The 13,371-nt window shown below is 53.8% G+C and overlaps 1 protein-coding gene across 1 annotated transcript in view; it reads left to right on the forward strand.

The window, feature by feature from the left end:
* PCK1 (phosphoenolpyruvate carboxykinase 1) overlaps positions 1 to 8,966 on the forward strand; it is a 58,495-nt gene extending 49,529 nt beyond the window's left edge. The window contains exons 3-11 of the mRNA XM_030841614.2: positions 3,799 to 4,062; positions 4,560 to 4,741; positions 5,173 to 5,376; positions 5,499 to 5,686; positions 5,901 to 6,063; positions 6,682 to 6,906; positions 7,005 to 7,136; positions 7,523 to 7,618; positions 7,964 to 8,966. Coding sequence (XP_030697474.2) covers positions 3,799 to 4,062; positions 4,560 to 4,741; positions 5,173 to 5,376; positions 5,499 to 5,686; positions 5,901 to 6,063; positions 6,682 to 6,906; positions 7,005 to 7,136; positions 7,523 to 7,618; positions 7,964 to 8,418 — 1,909 coding nt within the window. The 3' untranslated portion in view covers positions 8,419 to 8,966. The remainder of the gene's footprint in view (positions 1 to 3,798; positions 4,063 to 4,559; positions 4,742 to 5,172; positions 5,377 to 5,498; positions 5,687 to 5,900; positions 6,064 to 6,681; positions 6,907 to 7,004; positions 7,137 to 7,522; positions 7,619 to 7,963) is intronic.
* Positions 8,967 to 13,371: the final 4,405 nt, after the last annotated feature.

Raw genomic sequence — 13,371 nt, forward strand, 5'->3', positions numbered from 1 at the left:
TCTGACAGCTGGTGTTTTCAGCACAGTAAGGGTATTTTTTTGCAGGGCACCAAGCAAGGGAGTGGGAGACAAGCCTCAGACCTACTCCCTCTTGGTCTTTGAGTTGGGGGTGTTTTTAAAGGGGAAGAGCAAAGAAACAGAGATTAACCATCGTTTTGTGACATTTCCTACTCATAGTTTCAGGGGTCAGGATTCTCTGGCTTACGACTCTCTGGCCAGGTGGTCCATGGCTCAGGGTCTGTGAGCTCACCCTGCTCTGGAGAAACAACCTGAGTTTGTATGTTAGTGATGAGACCCACGGCAGCACCTTCAGTGCGTTAATGATGTTACCGATGACGACAGCAGTCTTAGTCATCTGATTCTGGTTGATTAGTGTTCAGTTAGCATAGGATTGTGGTCAGAGGAGACAAGAAAGGGAATAAAGTTTTGGATAGAGAGATTAGTCCTAAAGTCGGTAAGGGGGGCTCAGTTTCAATCCCCACTCTTGTTTTAACTTTTCCCAAATCTTTGAGGGAACAGGGTGATGACCACTCTGGCCTACTTCCTGCTGAAATGAGGCATAGTCCTACCTTAATTGGAGGAATGAAAAAGGAGGAGGGCTTCCCTGGTAGCGCAGTGGTTAAGAATCCGCCTGCCAATGCAGGGCACGTGGGTTCGAGCCCTGGTCCGGGAAGATCCCACATGCCACGGAGCAACTAAGCCCGTGCGCCACAACTACTGAGCCTGCGCTTTAGAGCTGGTGAGCCACAACTGCTGAGCCCACGTGCCACAACTACTGAAGCCCGCGCGCCTGGAGCCCGTGCTCCGCAACAGGAGAAGCCACCGCAATGAGAAGCCTGTGCACCTCAACTAGGAGTAAGCCCCTGCTCACCACAACTAGGGAAAGCCCGCGCACAGCAACAAAGACCCAACACAGCCAGAATAAATTTAAAAAATAAAATAATTTTTTTTAAAATGTAAAGAATCATAAAAAAAAATAGTCTAAGAAAAAAATGGAAAATTATTAAAAAAAAGTTTTCGGCCCGCACCCTTGTGCCGGTTGCTTACCCATAGACATCTTCCAATCCCCAAACCATTCCTTCACGACAAGCCTAAAATATTGCCTAGGGGTGCCGATGCTTGGTCCAGAAGGGGATTCTCCAGCCAGATCCCCAGGCCAAAGGGACCTGGGCTGCTGCTGGATCTGCAAAGGAGAAGCCGCGCACCAGCAGAGGGTCCGCAGCCCATTGGCACTGATGGTTATCAAGGGAGGTGCAGAAAGCCAAACTCTGACAGCGGGTGTTTGCAGCAAAGTCAGGGTTTATCTGCAGGGCTCCAGGCAAGGAGATGGGAGACAAGCCTCAGATCCACTCCATCTTGGTCTTTGAGTCGGGGGTGTTTTAAAGGGGAGGAACAAAGAAATGGGATTGATCATTGTCTTGTGACATTTCTGTGACATTTCTTAATCGTAGTTTCAGGGCTCAGGATTCTCTGATATGTGACTCTCTGGCCAGGTGGTCCATGGCTCGGGGGTCTGTGAGCTCACACTGCCCTAGAGAAACAACCCGCGTTTGTAAGTTAGCGATGAGATCTAGAGCAGCAGCTTCCGTGCGTTAGTGATGTTATGACATCAATGTTCTCAGTCATCTAATGCTGGTTGATTAGTGTTCAGTTAGCAGAGCATGGAGTTCAGAGGTGACGAGAAAGGGATTGAGGTCAGAGAGCCAGGGAACAGTTTTGGATAGAGTGATTAACCATAAACTCAGTAAGGGGACTCGGTTCTGGGGGGACTTGGTTTAACTATTACAGTTTTTACTGGCAAAATGGGAATCTCTACCCACTCGGGGAGATCAGCCATACTGGTGTAAACGTGTGTCCTGTGTATGTACGGTTGTGCCTTTGAATGGCTAATTTCACGGATGTCAGATGCTGAGGAAGTGTCCCCAGTGACGGAGCATCACATTGTGGTTGAAATTAGACAGGACACTCACTTCTGTGTGGCTGATAGCATCATTAAGAATGAATTCCAGTGACCATCTCGGCAAATGACTTTAAACAGAGACATCTCCTGTCGTACTTATACTGAAAGATTCGGCTGGCTGAATTAAAAAGCTGAGTAAATGAAACCTAGCGATGGGCTGACAGTTTGGGTGGAAGTTGGTGACACGTGCACACCCAGCGCGGCAGTGGAAGCAAAGCCCCGCAGGATGGTCCTCCAAGTACTCCCGGTCTGAGATCGTCGTTCCCGACGCCTCGTGATGGTCACGGCGCCTTGCAGACACAGTCACGGAGCCATCTCAGCTCAGCCTCCACGGGGGAGGCGGGCAACTCCCCACCGCCCTCCTCCGGGGAGGGGGCGCCCACTCAGCTGTGGAGCTGGCTGGGGGGGGGGCGTCGGGCCTTGGCCCCGTTCTCCCGACTTCTCACCTAGTGTTCTCGACACTGGCCAGCAGCTCCATAGGTCATTAAATTCGACTGACGTTCTGACGGCTTGCAAAGCAGATTCTTTGCAGCTGTTATAAAGGTCTCATTGCTCAAGTGTAATCTAGCAAAACCAGCCCCCTCCACTCCCCGGACGCTAAGATTTGCAAGGGCGACAAAAAGTGTATAGTCGACTCCAGAAATAACTGCACCCAGCCGGAACTCCTCGGACAATACATGGAAGGTTCCAGAAGGGGCAAAGGTTCCTCACAAGGGGCAGTCCGGTGTGCCGCTCCGGAGCCCAGCGGCTCCTGTTCCAACCCTCCCTCTGCCACCCACCAGCCCCGCATTGGGGAGTAGCCGCTGGGCCCCCTGTGCCTCAGTGTCCTTGTCTGTACACAGACTGTTCGTGGGCACCACCTCAGATGGTGGCAAGGAGTTAAGTCGATACAAAGAGCTTACAACAGTGCTCTGCACTTATTCATTCAGCGCCTACCGTGTGCCAGGAACTGTGCATACAAAACAGGGAGAAAATAGGCAGAAATCCCTGCCCTCGCGGAGTTTCTTTCTATTTGGAGTGAGGGCAGGGGGCGCACCATGGACACTCTATAAGGTTAATCACCCCTAATTAGGTCAGACAATTGCCAACAGCCGCACACCATCCCGTTGCATTTGGGGGTGTTCTTCCCGTTGGCCTTTGACTGTGGGGTGATACCTCACCACTGTCTCGTTCTACCAACCAGCAGCGGTCCGTACACAAGACGTACTGCCAAAAGCCCTGAGGTCCCCCCAAGCCGGTGCTCTGTCCCACCTGCCTGTCAGAGGGAGGGCCTGTGTTTTGCATCAGCAGGGGACTGGGTCAGAGTTTCGTCAATCAGCAGTTGTGTAAGGTTTGCTATGGCTGGACCAGGGGCCGGAGGCCTCCAGCACTCATTAACAACTGTCTGTTCAATGATTATCTCCCTGGGGGTTATTGTGGTGAGCCGGTCCAAAGCATAACTGACCGTGGCCGTGATCCAAAGACCAGCCCCTGACGTCAGAGATGAGCCTCCTTGGGTGTGGCTGAGGGGCTGGACCTCTGTCCTTCATGGAATTTAAAGCCAGGAAGTTCTGGCCCCAAACACCAGACAGGGCCTTCCCACTGGGAACGCACACTCACCCGCGGGAAGAGCCTTGAAAGAGACCTTTGGGTCCCTGATCCGGATCGTCCAAAGAGAAGAAAGGTAGGTAGAGCTGTTCGTTTATGTCTCTCACAAACTGCAGTGCTAACAGGAACTGGCTTTCTTTTCTCCTCCCAGCCCCGACTGTCTGGCGAGGTGCAACCCGGACAAGGCGCGTGGAGTTGGGGGGCCTCCGTGGTTGTTTTTGTTCAGGAAGCCTGTGCTTTTTCTATGGCAGGAAACTTGGCGCCCGTGCCCCTCAGCCCAGCCCCGCAGAGATGCCTCCCCAGCTCTCAGGTGGTCTCAGCTGCTCAGCCAGAGTTGTCCAGGGCACCCTGGACAGCCTGCCCCAGGCCGTGAGAGAGTTCGTGGAGAGCAACGCCAAGCTGTGCTGGCCCGACCAGATCCACATCTGCGACGGCTCTGAGGATGAGAACCGGCAGCTGCTGGGCCGCATGGAGGAGGAGGGTGTGATCAAGAGGCTGAGGAAGTATGACAACTGGTGAGCACAGCCTCGGGCCCTTCCGCGCTGCCCAGGGTGCAGGTGGGGAAGTGGTGGAGGAGGGCCTTGGGCAGGGCCGGGCCGGGGCTGTGTGGTTTGCAGACTCTTGAAAAGCTTAGGAAAAGAGCCAGAACCACAGAAACTTAATTTTATGACGTTCGCAGAGCAGCCCAAGTCGTCAAAGAGGGGGCGCATGCGAACGCTGTCTGCAAACTAGGTCCCCGATCCAAAGGAAGGTCGGACAGTCCCTGTCCTAACAGACTAGCTCCTGGTCTGGTGTGTGTCTCCCTGACTGTGTCCCCGGCGGCACGGCTGTGTCCACATTGCCGGAGCCTCGCTAGCGCGCTGGGCACCGGCCAGGTGTGGGAAGAAAGGGATGATGAACAACTGGTCCCTTCGTGAATGGCGCGGGGCTGAGGGCGTCCAGGACGCAGGTGCCGTGCAGAGAAGCAGCGCTTCCTCTCCAGTCCTCACCTGTGTAGTTTTGCTTTTTGCAGCTGGTTGGCTCTCACTGACCCCAGGGATGTGGCCAGAATTGAAAGCAAGACGGTCATCATTACTCAAGAGCAAAGAGATACGGTGCCCATCCCCAAAACCGGCCTCAGCCAGCTGGGTCGCTGGATGTCCGAGGAGGATTTTGAGAAAGCGTTCAGTGCCCGATTTCCAGGGTGCATGAAAGGTGAGTGAAACGTTTATTTGAGCAAAATGTCAGCGAACCTTTTATTATTGCGTCTGCCCTAATGTTACTCGTCATAGAAACTCCCCCGGCCCCAGAGAGCCTTACATTCCACATGTGAACTTGGCCGCGTATTGAAAATGTACGTCTCAGTTCTGGTTTTATAGACTGTCTTATGCGACCAGGAAAACGCTTTCTACACATGTGGACTTAAGATAGCTTGGTGGAACCCAATTGCACATTTATGAAAACTCTTTGATTTTGGAGTTCTGGCCACTTTTCAGTGGACTCTGCTAACTCGGGGGCACTGGTGGCAAGCAAGGCGTGATGTTGTCAGAGGCGGAATCTTGAGAAGGGTCCACCGAGGGAAACAGTGGTGGTTGTTTGTGAGTCCGGGGTCATTTCTCACCGCTTCCCACCCACCGGCCCTGCAGGTCGCACCATGTACGTCATCCCATTCAGCATGGGGCCCCTGGGCTCGCCTCTGTCCAGGATCGGCATTGAGCTGACGGATTCGCCCTACGTGGTGGCCAGCATGCGCATCATGACGCGAATGGGCACGCCCGTCCTGGAAGTGCTGGGGGACGGGGAGTTTGTCAAATGCCTCCATTCCGTGGGGTGCCCTTTGCCTTTACAAAGTAAGCATACTGTTTCAAAATCAAAAGCTAGAACTGAAAAAAAACAAACAGCAAAAAGCAAGCTTCGCCTTAAACCCAGGCGGGGACGGTGCACACTGATGTGGGCGTGTCCTCCCGTGCAGAGCCTTTGGTTAACAACTGGGCCTGCAACCCGGAGATGACACTCATCGCCCACCTGCCCGACCGCAGAGAAATCATCTCCTTCGGGAGTGGGTACGGCGGGAACTCTCTCCTTGGGAAGAAGTGCTTTGCTCTCAGGATGGCCAGCCGGCTGGCCAAGGAGGAGGGGTGGCTGGCAGAGCACATGCTGGTAAGAAGCAGGAAATTCTAACTGCGCGCTGTAGAGGGTCGGGCAGAGGAGGGGAAGTGGCGAACCCCTACCGCTTCAGAGTTCCGACCGTGCTCCAAGGACAGGTCTAGAAATTCCATCAGTAACGATGATGGAGACACCCTCCTAGACTAAAGCGTGCACCTCTGGGGCAGAAAGGAACGAAGTGCTTAAGGAGAAATCTTGCCTCCAACAGATTCTGGGCATAACCAACCCCAAGGGCCAGAAGAAGTACTTCGCGGCTGCCTTTCCCAGCGCCTGCGGGAAGACCAACCTGGCCATGATGAACCCCACCCTCCCAGGGTGGAAAGTAGAGTGTGTGGGGGATGACATCGCCTGGATGAAATTTGACCAGCAAGGTGACTCTTTTAGGCCCAAGTGTTGTTGATGATAATTGAACCTAAGTGAAGTTTTGGCTTTCAGAACGTACCAAATTCTCTTAAATCCACAGCGTTTGGATTTTTAATTCAGTTATTTCAGTTCTTGCCAAAGCTCAGACAGATGTATTCCATCAGCATTCTTTAATCTCATATCAAATCTGGATTGAAATGGGACCCTATATTGCTGTTTGTTTGTATAATAAATTGATTAAAATAGCTTGCTGGGGGACTTCCCTGGCGGTCCAATGGTTAAGACTTCACCTTCCAGTGCAAGGGGTACAGGTTCGATCCCTGGTTGGAGAGCTAAGATCCCACATGCCTTCGGGCCAAAAACCCAAAATATAAAACAGAAGCAATATTGTAACAAATTCAATAAAGACTAAAAAAAAAAAAAAAAGCTTGGTGGGAAACTGGTGTGGAAGAAAGAATCAGAGTTGACTGATAATGCTGGGATGAAAAAAGAGAAATAGATTCTAGGCAGGAGGATAAAAATAAAAGACTTGAGAATTTGGTACAGAAATTAGCCTGGTGAGATATGAGAATATATGTTATGCTTTGCTGGTATTTACTTCCACTACCTGGTTTAAAACTTTCCAGGCAACTTGCGGGCCATCAACCCAGAGAACGGGTTTTTTGGTGTTGCTCCTGGAACCTCTGTGAAGACAAACCCCAATGCCATCAAGACCATCCAGAAGAACACCATCTTCACCAACGTGGCCGAGACCAGCGATGGGGGCGTTTACTGGGAAGGCATTGACCAGCCACTGGCCCCGGGCATCAAGCTCATTTCCTGGAAGGGCAAGGAGTGGGACCCCAAGGATGGTAAGCGCACCCCGCCCCCCCGGGAGGCCTGGGGCCCCAGCCCACGGGCGTGTGTGTCGGGCCAGACGCTCAGGGCCTCTCCTCTCTTGCTGCTGTAGGGGAGCCTTGCGCCCACCCCAACTCGCGGTTCTGCACCCCTGCCAGCCAGTGCCCCATCATTGACCCTGACTGGGAGTCTCCGGACGGCGTGCCCATCGAGGCCATCATCTTCGGAGGGCGCCGACCTGTTGGTGAGGCTCCCCTGCATTCGGGCTGGGGACCAGAGGACGTGGCGCACTCTCCCCTTTGCCGTGACCTTTTCGGAGGGTGTCAGGGATGCAGAGCTTCCTTTCCCAAACGGCAGGGTAATGAGCAAGCCCCAGGCTAGAACGTACTTTCTGGCCGCCTAGACCTTCTGGATCCTTGGTCCTGTGATGCCGCCCCCAGATTGACTTCGGCTGCGTGGCCTCCTGCTGTAACTTGACGTGGCGGCATCTGCCCTTAGCTCTGGGGATGCAGAATTAGCTCAGTTAGAAAGACGACACACAGCTGTGTCTTTCCATCTGTGAGATGGCATCGCCGGCCGAGGGGTCTGGGTGTCAAGGCCTGTAAAGAACGTTTCTTTCTCCTGCTAAAGGTGTCCCTCTGGTCTATGAGGCCCTCAGCTGGCAGCATGGCGTGTTTGTGGGTGCGGCCATGAGATCGGAGGCCACGGCAGCGGCAGAACACAAGGGTGAGTCCGGCCAGAATCTGGAGCCGCCGAGAAGGGAGATGGACTGCTCTGTCTCTGTGGCTCTCTGTCTCTGTCTCTGTGTCTCTGTGTCTCTGTGCCTCTTTGCCTCTGTGTCTCTCTCTCTCTCTGTGCCTCTCTGTCTGTGCATGTCTGTCTTCGTCTCTCTCTGGCTCTGTTTCTCTATCTCTGTCTCTGTGTCTCTGTCTCTGTGTTCCCTCTCTGTCTCTGTCTCCCTGTGTCTCTCTGTGTAGAGAGGTGGAGAAAGCCAAGTGGCCGTGTCAACAGTAAACGTGCCAACAGCGTCCTCTGAGGCATCATTTACCAACAGAGCCCCTCTGTTAACAGGCAAAGTCATCATGCACGACCCCTTCGCCATGCGGCCCTTCTTCGGCTACAACTTCGGCCAGTACCTGGCGCACTGGCTCAGCATGGCCCAGCGCCCCGAGGCCAAGCTGCCCAAGATCTTCCACGTCAACTGGTTCCGGAAGGACAAGGCCGGCAGGTTCCTCTGGCCGGGCTTCGGCGAGAACTCCAGGGTGCTGGAGTGGATGTTCAACCGCGTTGGCGGGGAGGGGGGCGCCAAGCTCACGCCCATCGGCTACATCCCGGACGAGGACGCCCTGGACCTTCGGGGCCTGGGGGACGTCAGCGTGAAGGAGCTCTTCCACATCTCCAAGGAGTTCTGGGAGGAGGAGGTGGAAGACATCCAGAAGTACCTGGAGGGGCAGGTGAATGCCGACCTCCCCCACGAGATCGAGAGCGAGGTCCTGGCCCTGAAGCAAAGAATCAGCCAGATGTAGTCACACCCCAGACCTCACCTGGTCCTCCGCCTCCAATCCGTACAGTGCAAGCGAGAGAGCGAGAGCGAGAGAGAGAGAGAGAGAGAGGGATGGGGCTTCCTGAGTTCTCACTGCTTGCAGCACCGCAATGACCGCACCCAGAGGCCGATCGAAAGACACCCCTTAATTTTTCTGATAAGACCACAGCAGAGTAGGCTAGTCACTAATGAGGCTGTGGAGGGAAATCTCGGCAGCTCCAGAGTCCACTATGCGATGCACCTTCGTTCAGCTTAGGGGCCTCAGGCTCAGAGTCTTTTTTGCTCCTTCTCTTCCGCTGTATCAGTTAGCCGGAATGCACACAAGAAGACACTTGAGCCGTATATATGTGTACGTGTGTGTGTGTCTGTTGTCTAAAGCACATTTAATAACTCTGGAAAAATCTCGGGCAAGATCACCTACTAGTAGTTGCTAGAAAGCGACGTTGCTTTGTTATTAATGTGTGTGTTTAAATTATTTTTATATACCGTAGTTCCTTACCTCTACATGATTTCAACGTTTTCCCTTAACACTTCTTGGAACAAGAATCACAAAATAAACTTTTATAGAAAAGGTGGATTTGTTTGCTGTGATTTTCTTATTTGAACCACCACAAACAGGGAACTCTGATGACGCCCTTTGTGATGGAATCCCCTGCAAAGAATCCCCTAACCCCTGACGGAGGGGTTAGGTGGGGTTGGAGGGGGCAGGACAGAGCCAGGTGGGGAGGTGTGAGCAGAGAGAATGCTACCCAGAGGTGACACGGTGCCACACTTTGGATTTTCTGAGTTAACCACTGGTTAGTGCCTAGAAGCCACTAGTTAGTGTCCTTGAACAATTCCACAAACCTTTCAGTGGTGGATCCTGTGTAACTGGAACGGGAATGTTTAAAATGTGCTTTTTGACAAAACCTTGGGTCTCGGCTTTCCACAAGAATTCTGTCGTGGCTAACTTCACAGGTTTTTGTCAATCAGTACTTCTTTTGAGCAATGCTTTTCTCCACCGTCATCCATAGGGGAAGAGAGTAGAGAGAAAAAGGTCCTTCAGAAGAAACAGCAAAAGGGCTCTCCAGGCATTGACGGAGCGCCTTCTGTATACAGAGTGTCGTGCCACTGGTGGGCTCACAATGGGCTGCCTCAAGCCCTCCGCTGGTCCCTCTGTTCCAGATGTTCGTTTATCAGGTCCTCCGGGCAACCCGAACGAACCACACACTGGACGGGGCCTCGCATTCTGTGGACGCACAGGGCCTTCTCTGGTTGCCGGTCTCCTTTCTGGGCCGGCTCTCCCGCTCGGCACACCCCAGCCGTGCGTGTTCTCGGGGGTCAGGACGCCTTGGCTTTGCTCGCTGCCACAGCTCACAGACTCGCCGGTTCCCCAAAAGTCCTCTGTGCCTCGCAGGCACCATGTGGAAGGTCAAGCTGAGACCCCCCTATTTTATAGGTGGGGAAACCGAGGTCAGACGGGTCCGTCGGGGAGCCAGAGTTTCCTTCTCCTTTAAGGCGTTGAGAGCTGCCGGGGCTCTGCCCGCAAAGTGTCAAGTTCTGATAGCAAAACCACTGACGGGAAAAACCATTGAACTCAATTAAACGCTATCTGCTGTATTAATTTAAATCAGTGGCTTTCAGACCTGTTTTTCCTTTTCGCTGCAGAACACTCGCTTGACATGTACTCTGACTCAGAAACCCAGCAGCGAAGGGAGACACGACAGGAGGCTGGGTGGGTGTCGGGACCCGGGCCCCCTGGCTTCCTTTCTTCCACCCCCTGAGGCAGTTCCTTGGACCCCTGAGAGGCACTTCCAGGATATAGCGTGGGCACCATTTTTAAAATGCATGCTCCCGGCCCCGGCTTCCTGTTCCAGGCCCTCGGTAGGCTTCATCCCTTTTCGAGTAAAGCCAGCCATCTCAGAATTCCCTGTGCACAGCATCACTCACCCAGCCAGCAGACTCTTATATGACCATGTTGCCACCTGACCCAGGAAGCCTGGAGGACAGCCTGGAGGAGGTGCCTTAAACAGAGTAAGAGTTTTCAGGGAACCAAAAGGACTCAGCACTCACCATTGGCGCCTAAGTCAGTTTCCGAAAACAGTGCCCACTGTGTTCCACCTCGAGGTCCTAGTTTCTGTGCTGGGCCCTGTGGCCACAATCATCAGGACGCTATGACCTTGATGGCTGACATTATAGTGTTCTGCCTGAGCCCGAGCCAGGCGGGAAGGCAGGTAAGGCCAAGGCCGTGTGCAGGTGGTCAGGCTGAGGCCCTGAGAGTGGCCCATTGGTCAGGTGGGATGGGAGTGAGAATGAAAACTCAGCCCCCCAGGTCCTGGTCAGCCCTCCCCACAGTACACACGAGTCCAAATCAACACAGGGACTGACGTTCTCTACTGGAATCCAGTGTAGGAGCTGCCCCCTGACCTCCATGGGTTCCCGGAGCCCTGCTGGGGTCTGGGTTAAAGACCAGAACACAGTAGGTACATAGCACATGTTGAACCAGGACAACAGATCTGTCCCTATGTTCACCCGAGGTTCTGGGGGAGAATCCAGGGTAGCGGGGCAGGTGAGGGGGCGGGGCCGAGGGCTCTGGGAGTCGGGAATTGCAGGGCCCTGTCCCCTTCCTCCCTCTCTGCTTTGGCCCAGCCTAACCCAGAGTCCCCAGTCTGCCCCTGCTCTCGCCCCCCCGGGTGCCACACAGCACGTTCCTTCCCGAGCTTTAAGGCCACAGGCGGGGCCCTGGAGGCTCCTGGACCTGCTCCCCTGCCAGAGCGGTGACCTCACCTCTTCTTTGTCCTCACTGCCAGCAGTTGCAGCAACAAGGGACCGGGTTCCATCGTCTATGGGAAAGGGCGGGCTGCCTCATCCCTCCCTCCTGCACTCCTTCCTTTCCTCAGGGGTAGTAAATACTGGTGACCTTGGACACATCCCAGCTCTGCCTTTGGCCAGCAGCGTTACCTGACATGACACCCTGATCGATGCCGTGACACAATAAGACCTCTGCTGGAGTCCAAGGAGTATAAAGCGAAATAGCCCAGCTCAGCACAGGTGCTGGGGCCCAGAGGGTCTGGGTGTGAGTCCCAGGCTACCTCTTCACAGCAGTGTGGCTTCAGGTGACCGCACAAAACTCTGAACCTCAGTTTCCTCAACTGTAAAATGGCCTCCACTCCAATCAGGGCTGACATTCGATACGGTGGGGTTGGAGGTGAGGAGCTGAAATCACCCCACACAGGCTGATGGGGAGCTGCTGCCCCAGCGCTCTGACTGCCCCTGGCTCACCCACCCCCAGTCTTCCCTCAGGACCCCCAGACCTCCGCACACAGCTGAGGGGCTCCCAAATCTGGGCTCAGGGTCCCCTCTGGGTGGTCATTGCTCCCACTGGCTTTTCAATATTTTGAACATCACTCCTGTCCTAGCCCCGCCTCAATGCTTTTACACCACACAAATCCCCCAACTCAGAACTTTGCTGCAAACCGTGGAGCTTGGCCGGTGGAGAGGAAACCCTCTAACTGAGAAAACCCTGAGTCCTCTGACCTCCCTGCAATGGACTGAGATCAAGCTTCCTCCAGGGGGAAAACCGGGGCCCTGAGATGGAGGCAAGTTTCAGAGGGAGTGATATTAAAAATGTGACTTTTTCCTGCTTTTTTGAAGCTTTCCTTGAGTCTTTCTTGCACAGAAAGCTGAACAGAGTGGGACCCTTGGGAGATGCTCCACGCGGGCTCTTGTTAAGTATCACCTCCCGGGACCACAGCACGGGTGACAAGGACATTGACGCAGGCAGGGTGGCTGCGGTTCTGATTATTACAGAGCTGCTCCCACGCACGATGTTCTCTCTACCATCTGCCCCCCCCCCTCCACCCCAGAGCCCAGAGGTTTCTTTGATGCCACAGAGCCGGGATTCAGGGCTGCTACGGAGGAACGACAGACGTCACTGGTCCACAGTCACATCCGGGGCGGGGCCCAGAACGCACGTCTGGCTGACAGCTGCCACATCTTTGCGCTGATGCTTGCTCCTGGGGGCTGGCTTGTCTGCCACCTGCTCGGCGCCGGGAGGCCCCCTGGTAGCGCGGTCTGCAAATGTGTGAATGCACACCAGACACGCCAGCCCCAAAGGCAGACCCTTTCTCCAGGCGAAGACATTTTCAGCAAAATATGCTGTGAATATTTGCTCAGCCCAGGAAAATGACTTTAACTGCGTAATTAAACTCGATGTAGATGCTGCTTCCGGACGGAATGACTGGGGAGAAGTTGAGACCTCAGCTGTCCCTCTGCGTTTGCTGAATAGAGGGAGGGACTGCTTGTTTGCAGAGACTTTGCCCTGGTCCCTGTCTTTCCTCCGAGCGATGAGGGTGTTGAGAAAAGTCAGGGAGGATGGAGGAAGGGGCTTGGTGGCTGCTGGAGAGAGGAGGGAGAGGAAAATTCCCCAAATCAGAGAACCAACAGCAAAGGGACCCCGCCTCTCCGACGGGATTTGCGCTGTGTATTCCAAACATTCTAAGGCACATCCCACCTTCCCCGGGTAACTGGTCACTTGAGCAAACGATCAGTACCCTGAAATGGGGGAAACGCACTAGATTGAATGAAGAAGAAAAGGTTGCATCTCAATCATTAATTAAACGCAGCATTCCTCACTAAGGTGACCACATAAATACACCCCTAAGTGGAAGAAGCTAGCCACAGAAGACACATGCATTGCGTGGTCCCAGTGATATGAAATGTCCGGAATAGGCAAATCCACAGAGATAGAAAGTACATTTGTGGTTTCTGGGGGTCAGGGGTCAGAGGCCTTGGGGAGAGATTGCTAACGGGTGCAGAGTTTCTGATGAAAATGTTCTCAAATTAGATTGTGGTGAAGGTTGAACAATCCTGTGAATGTATTCAAAGCCACTAAATTGTGTATCGTAAGTGGGTGAATTTTATGGCAAGTGAATTAAAGCTCCATAGAGTGATGTGA

This window comes from Globicephala melas, chromosome 15 (assembly GCF_963455315.2).
Source record: "Globicephala melas chromosome 15, mGloMel1.2, whole genome shotgun sequence".
NCBI classification, from domain to species: Eukaryota; Metazoa; Chordata; class Mammalia; order Artiodactyla; family Delphinidae; genus Globicephala; species Globicephala melas.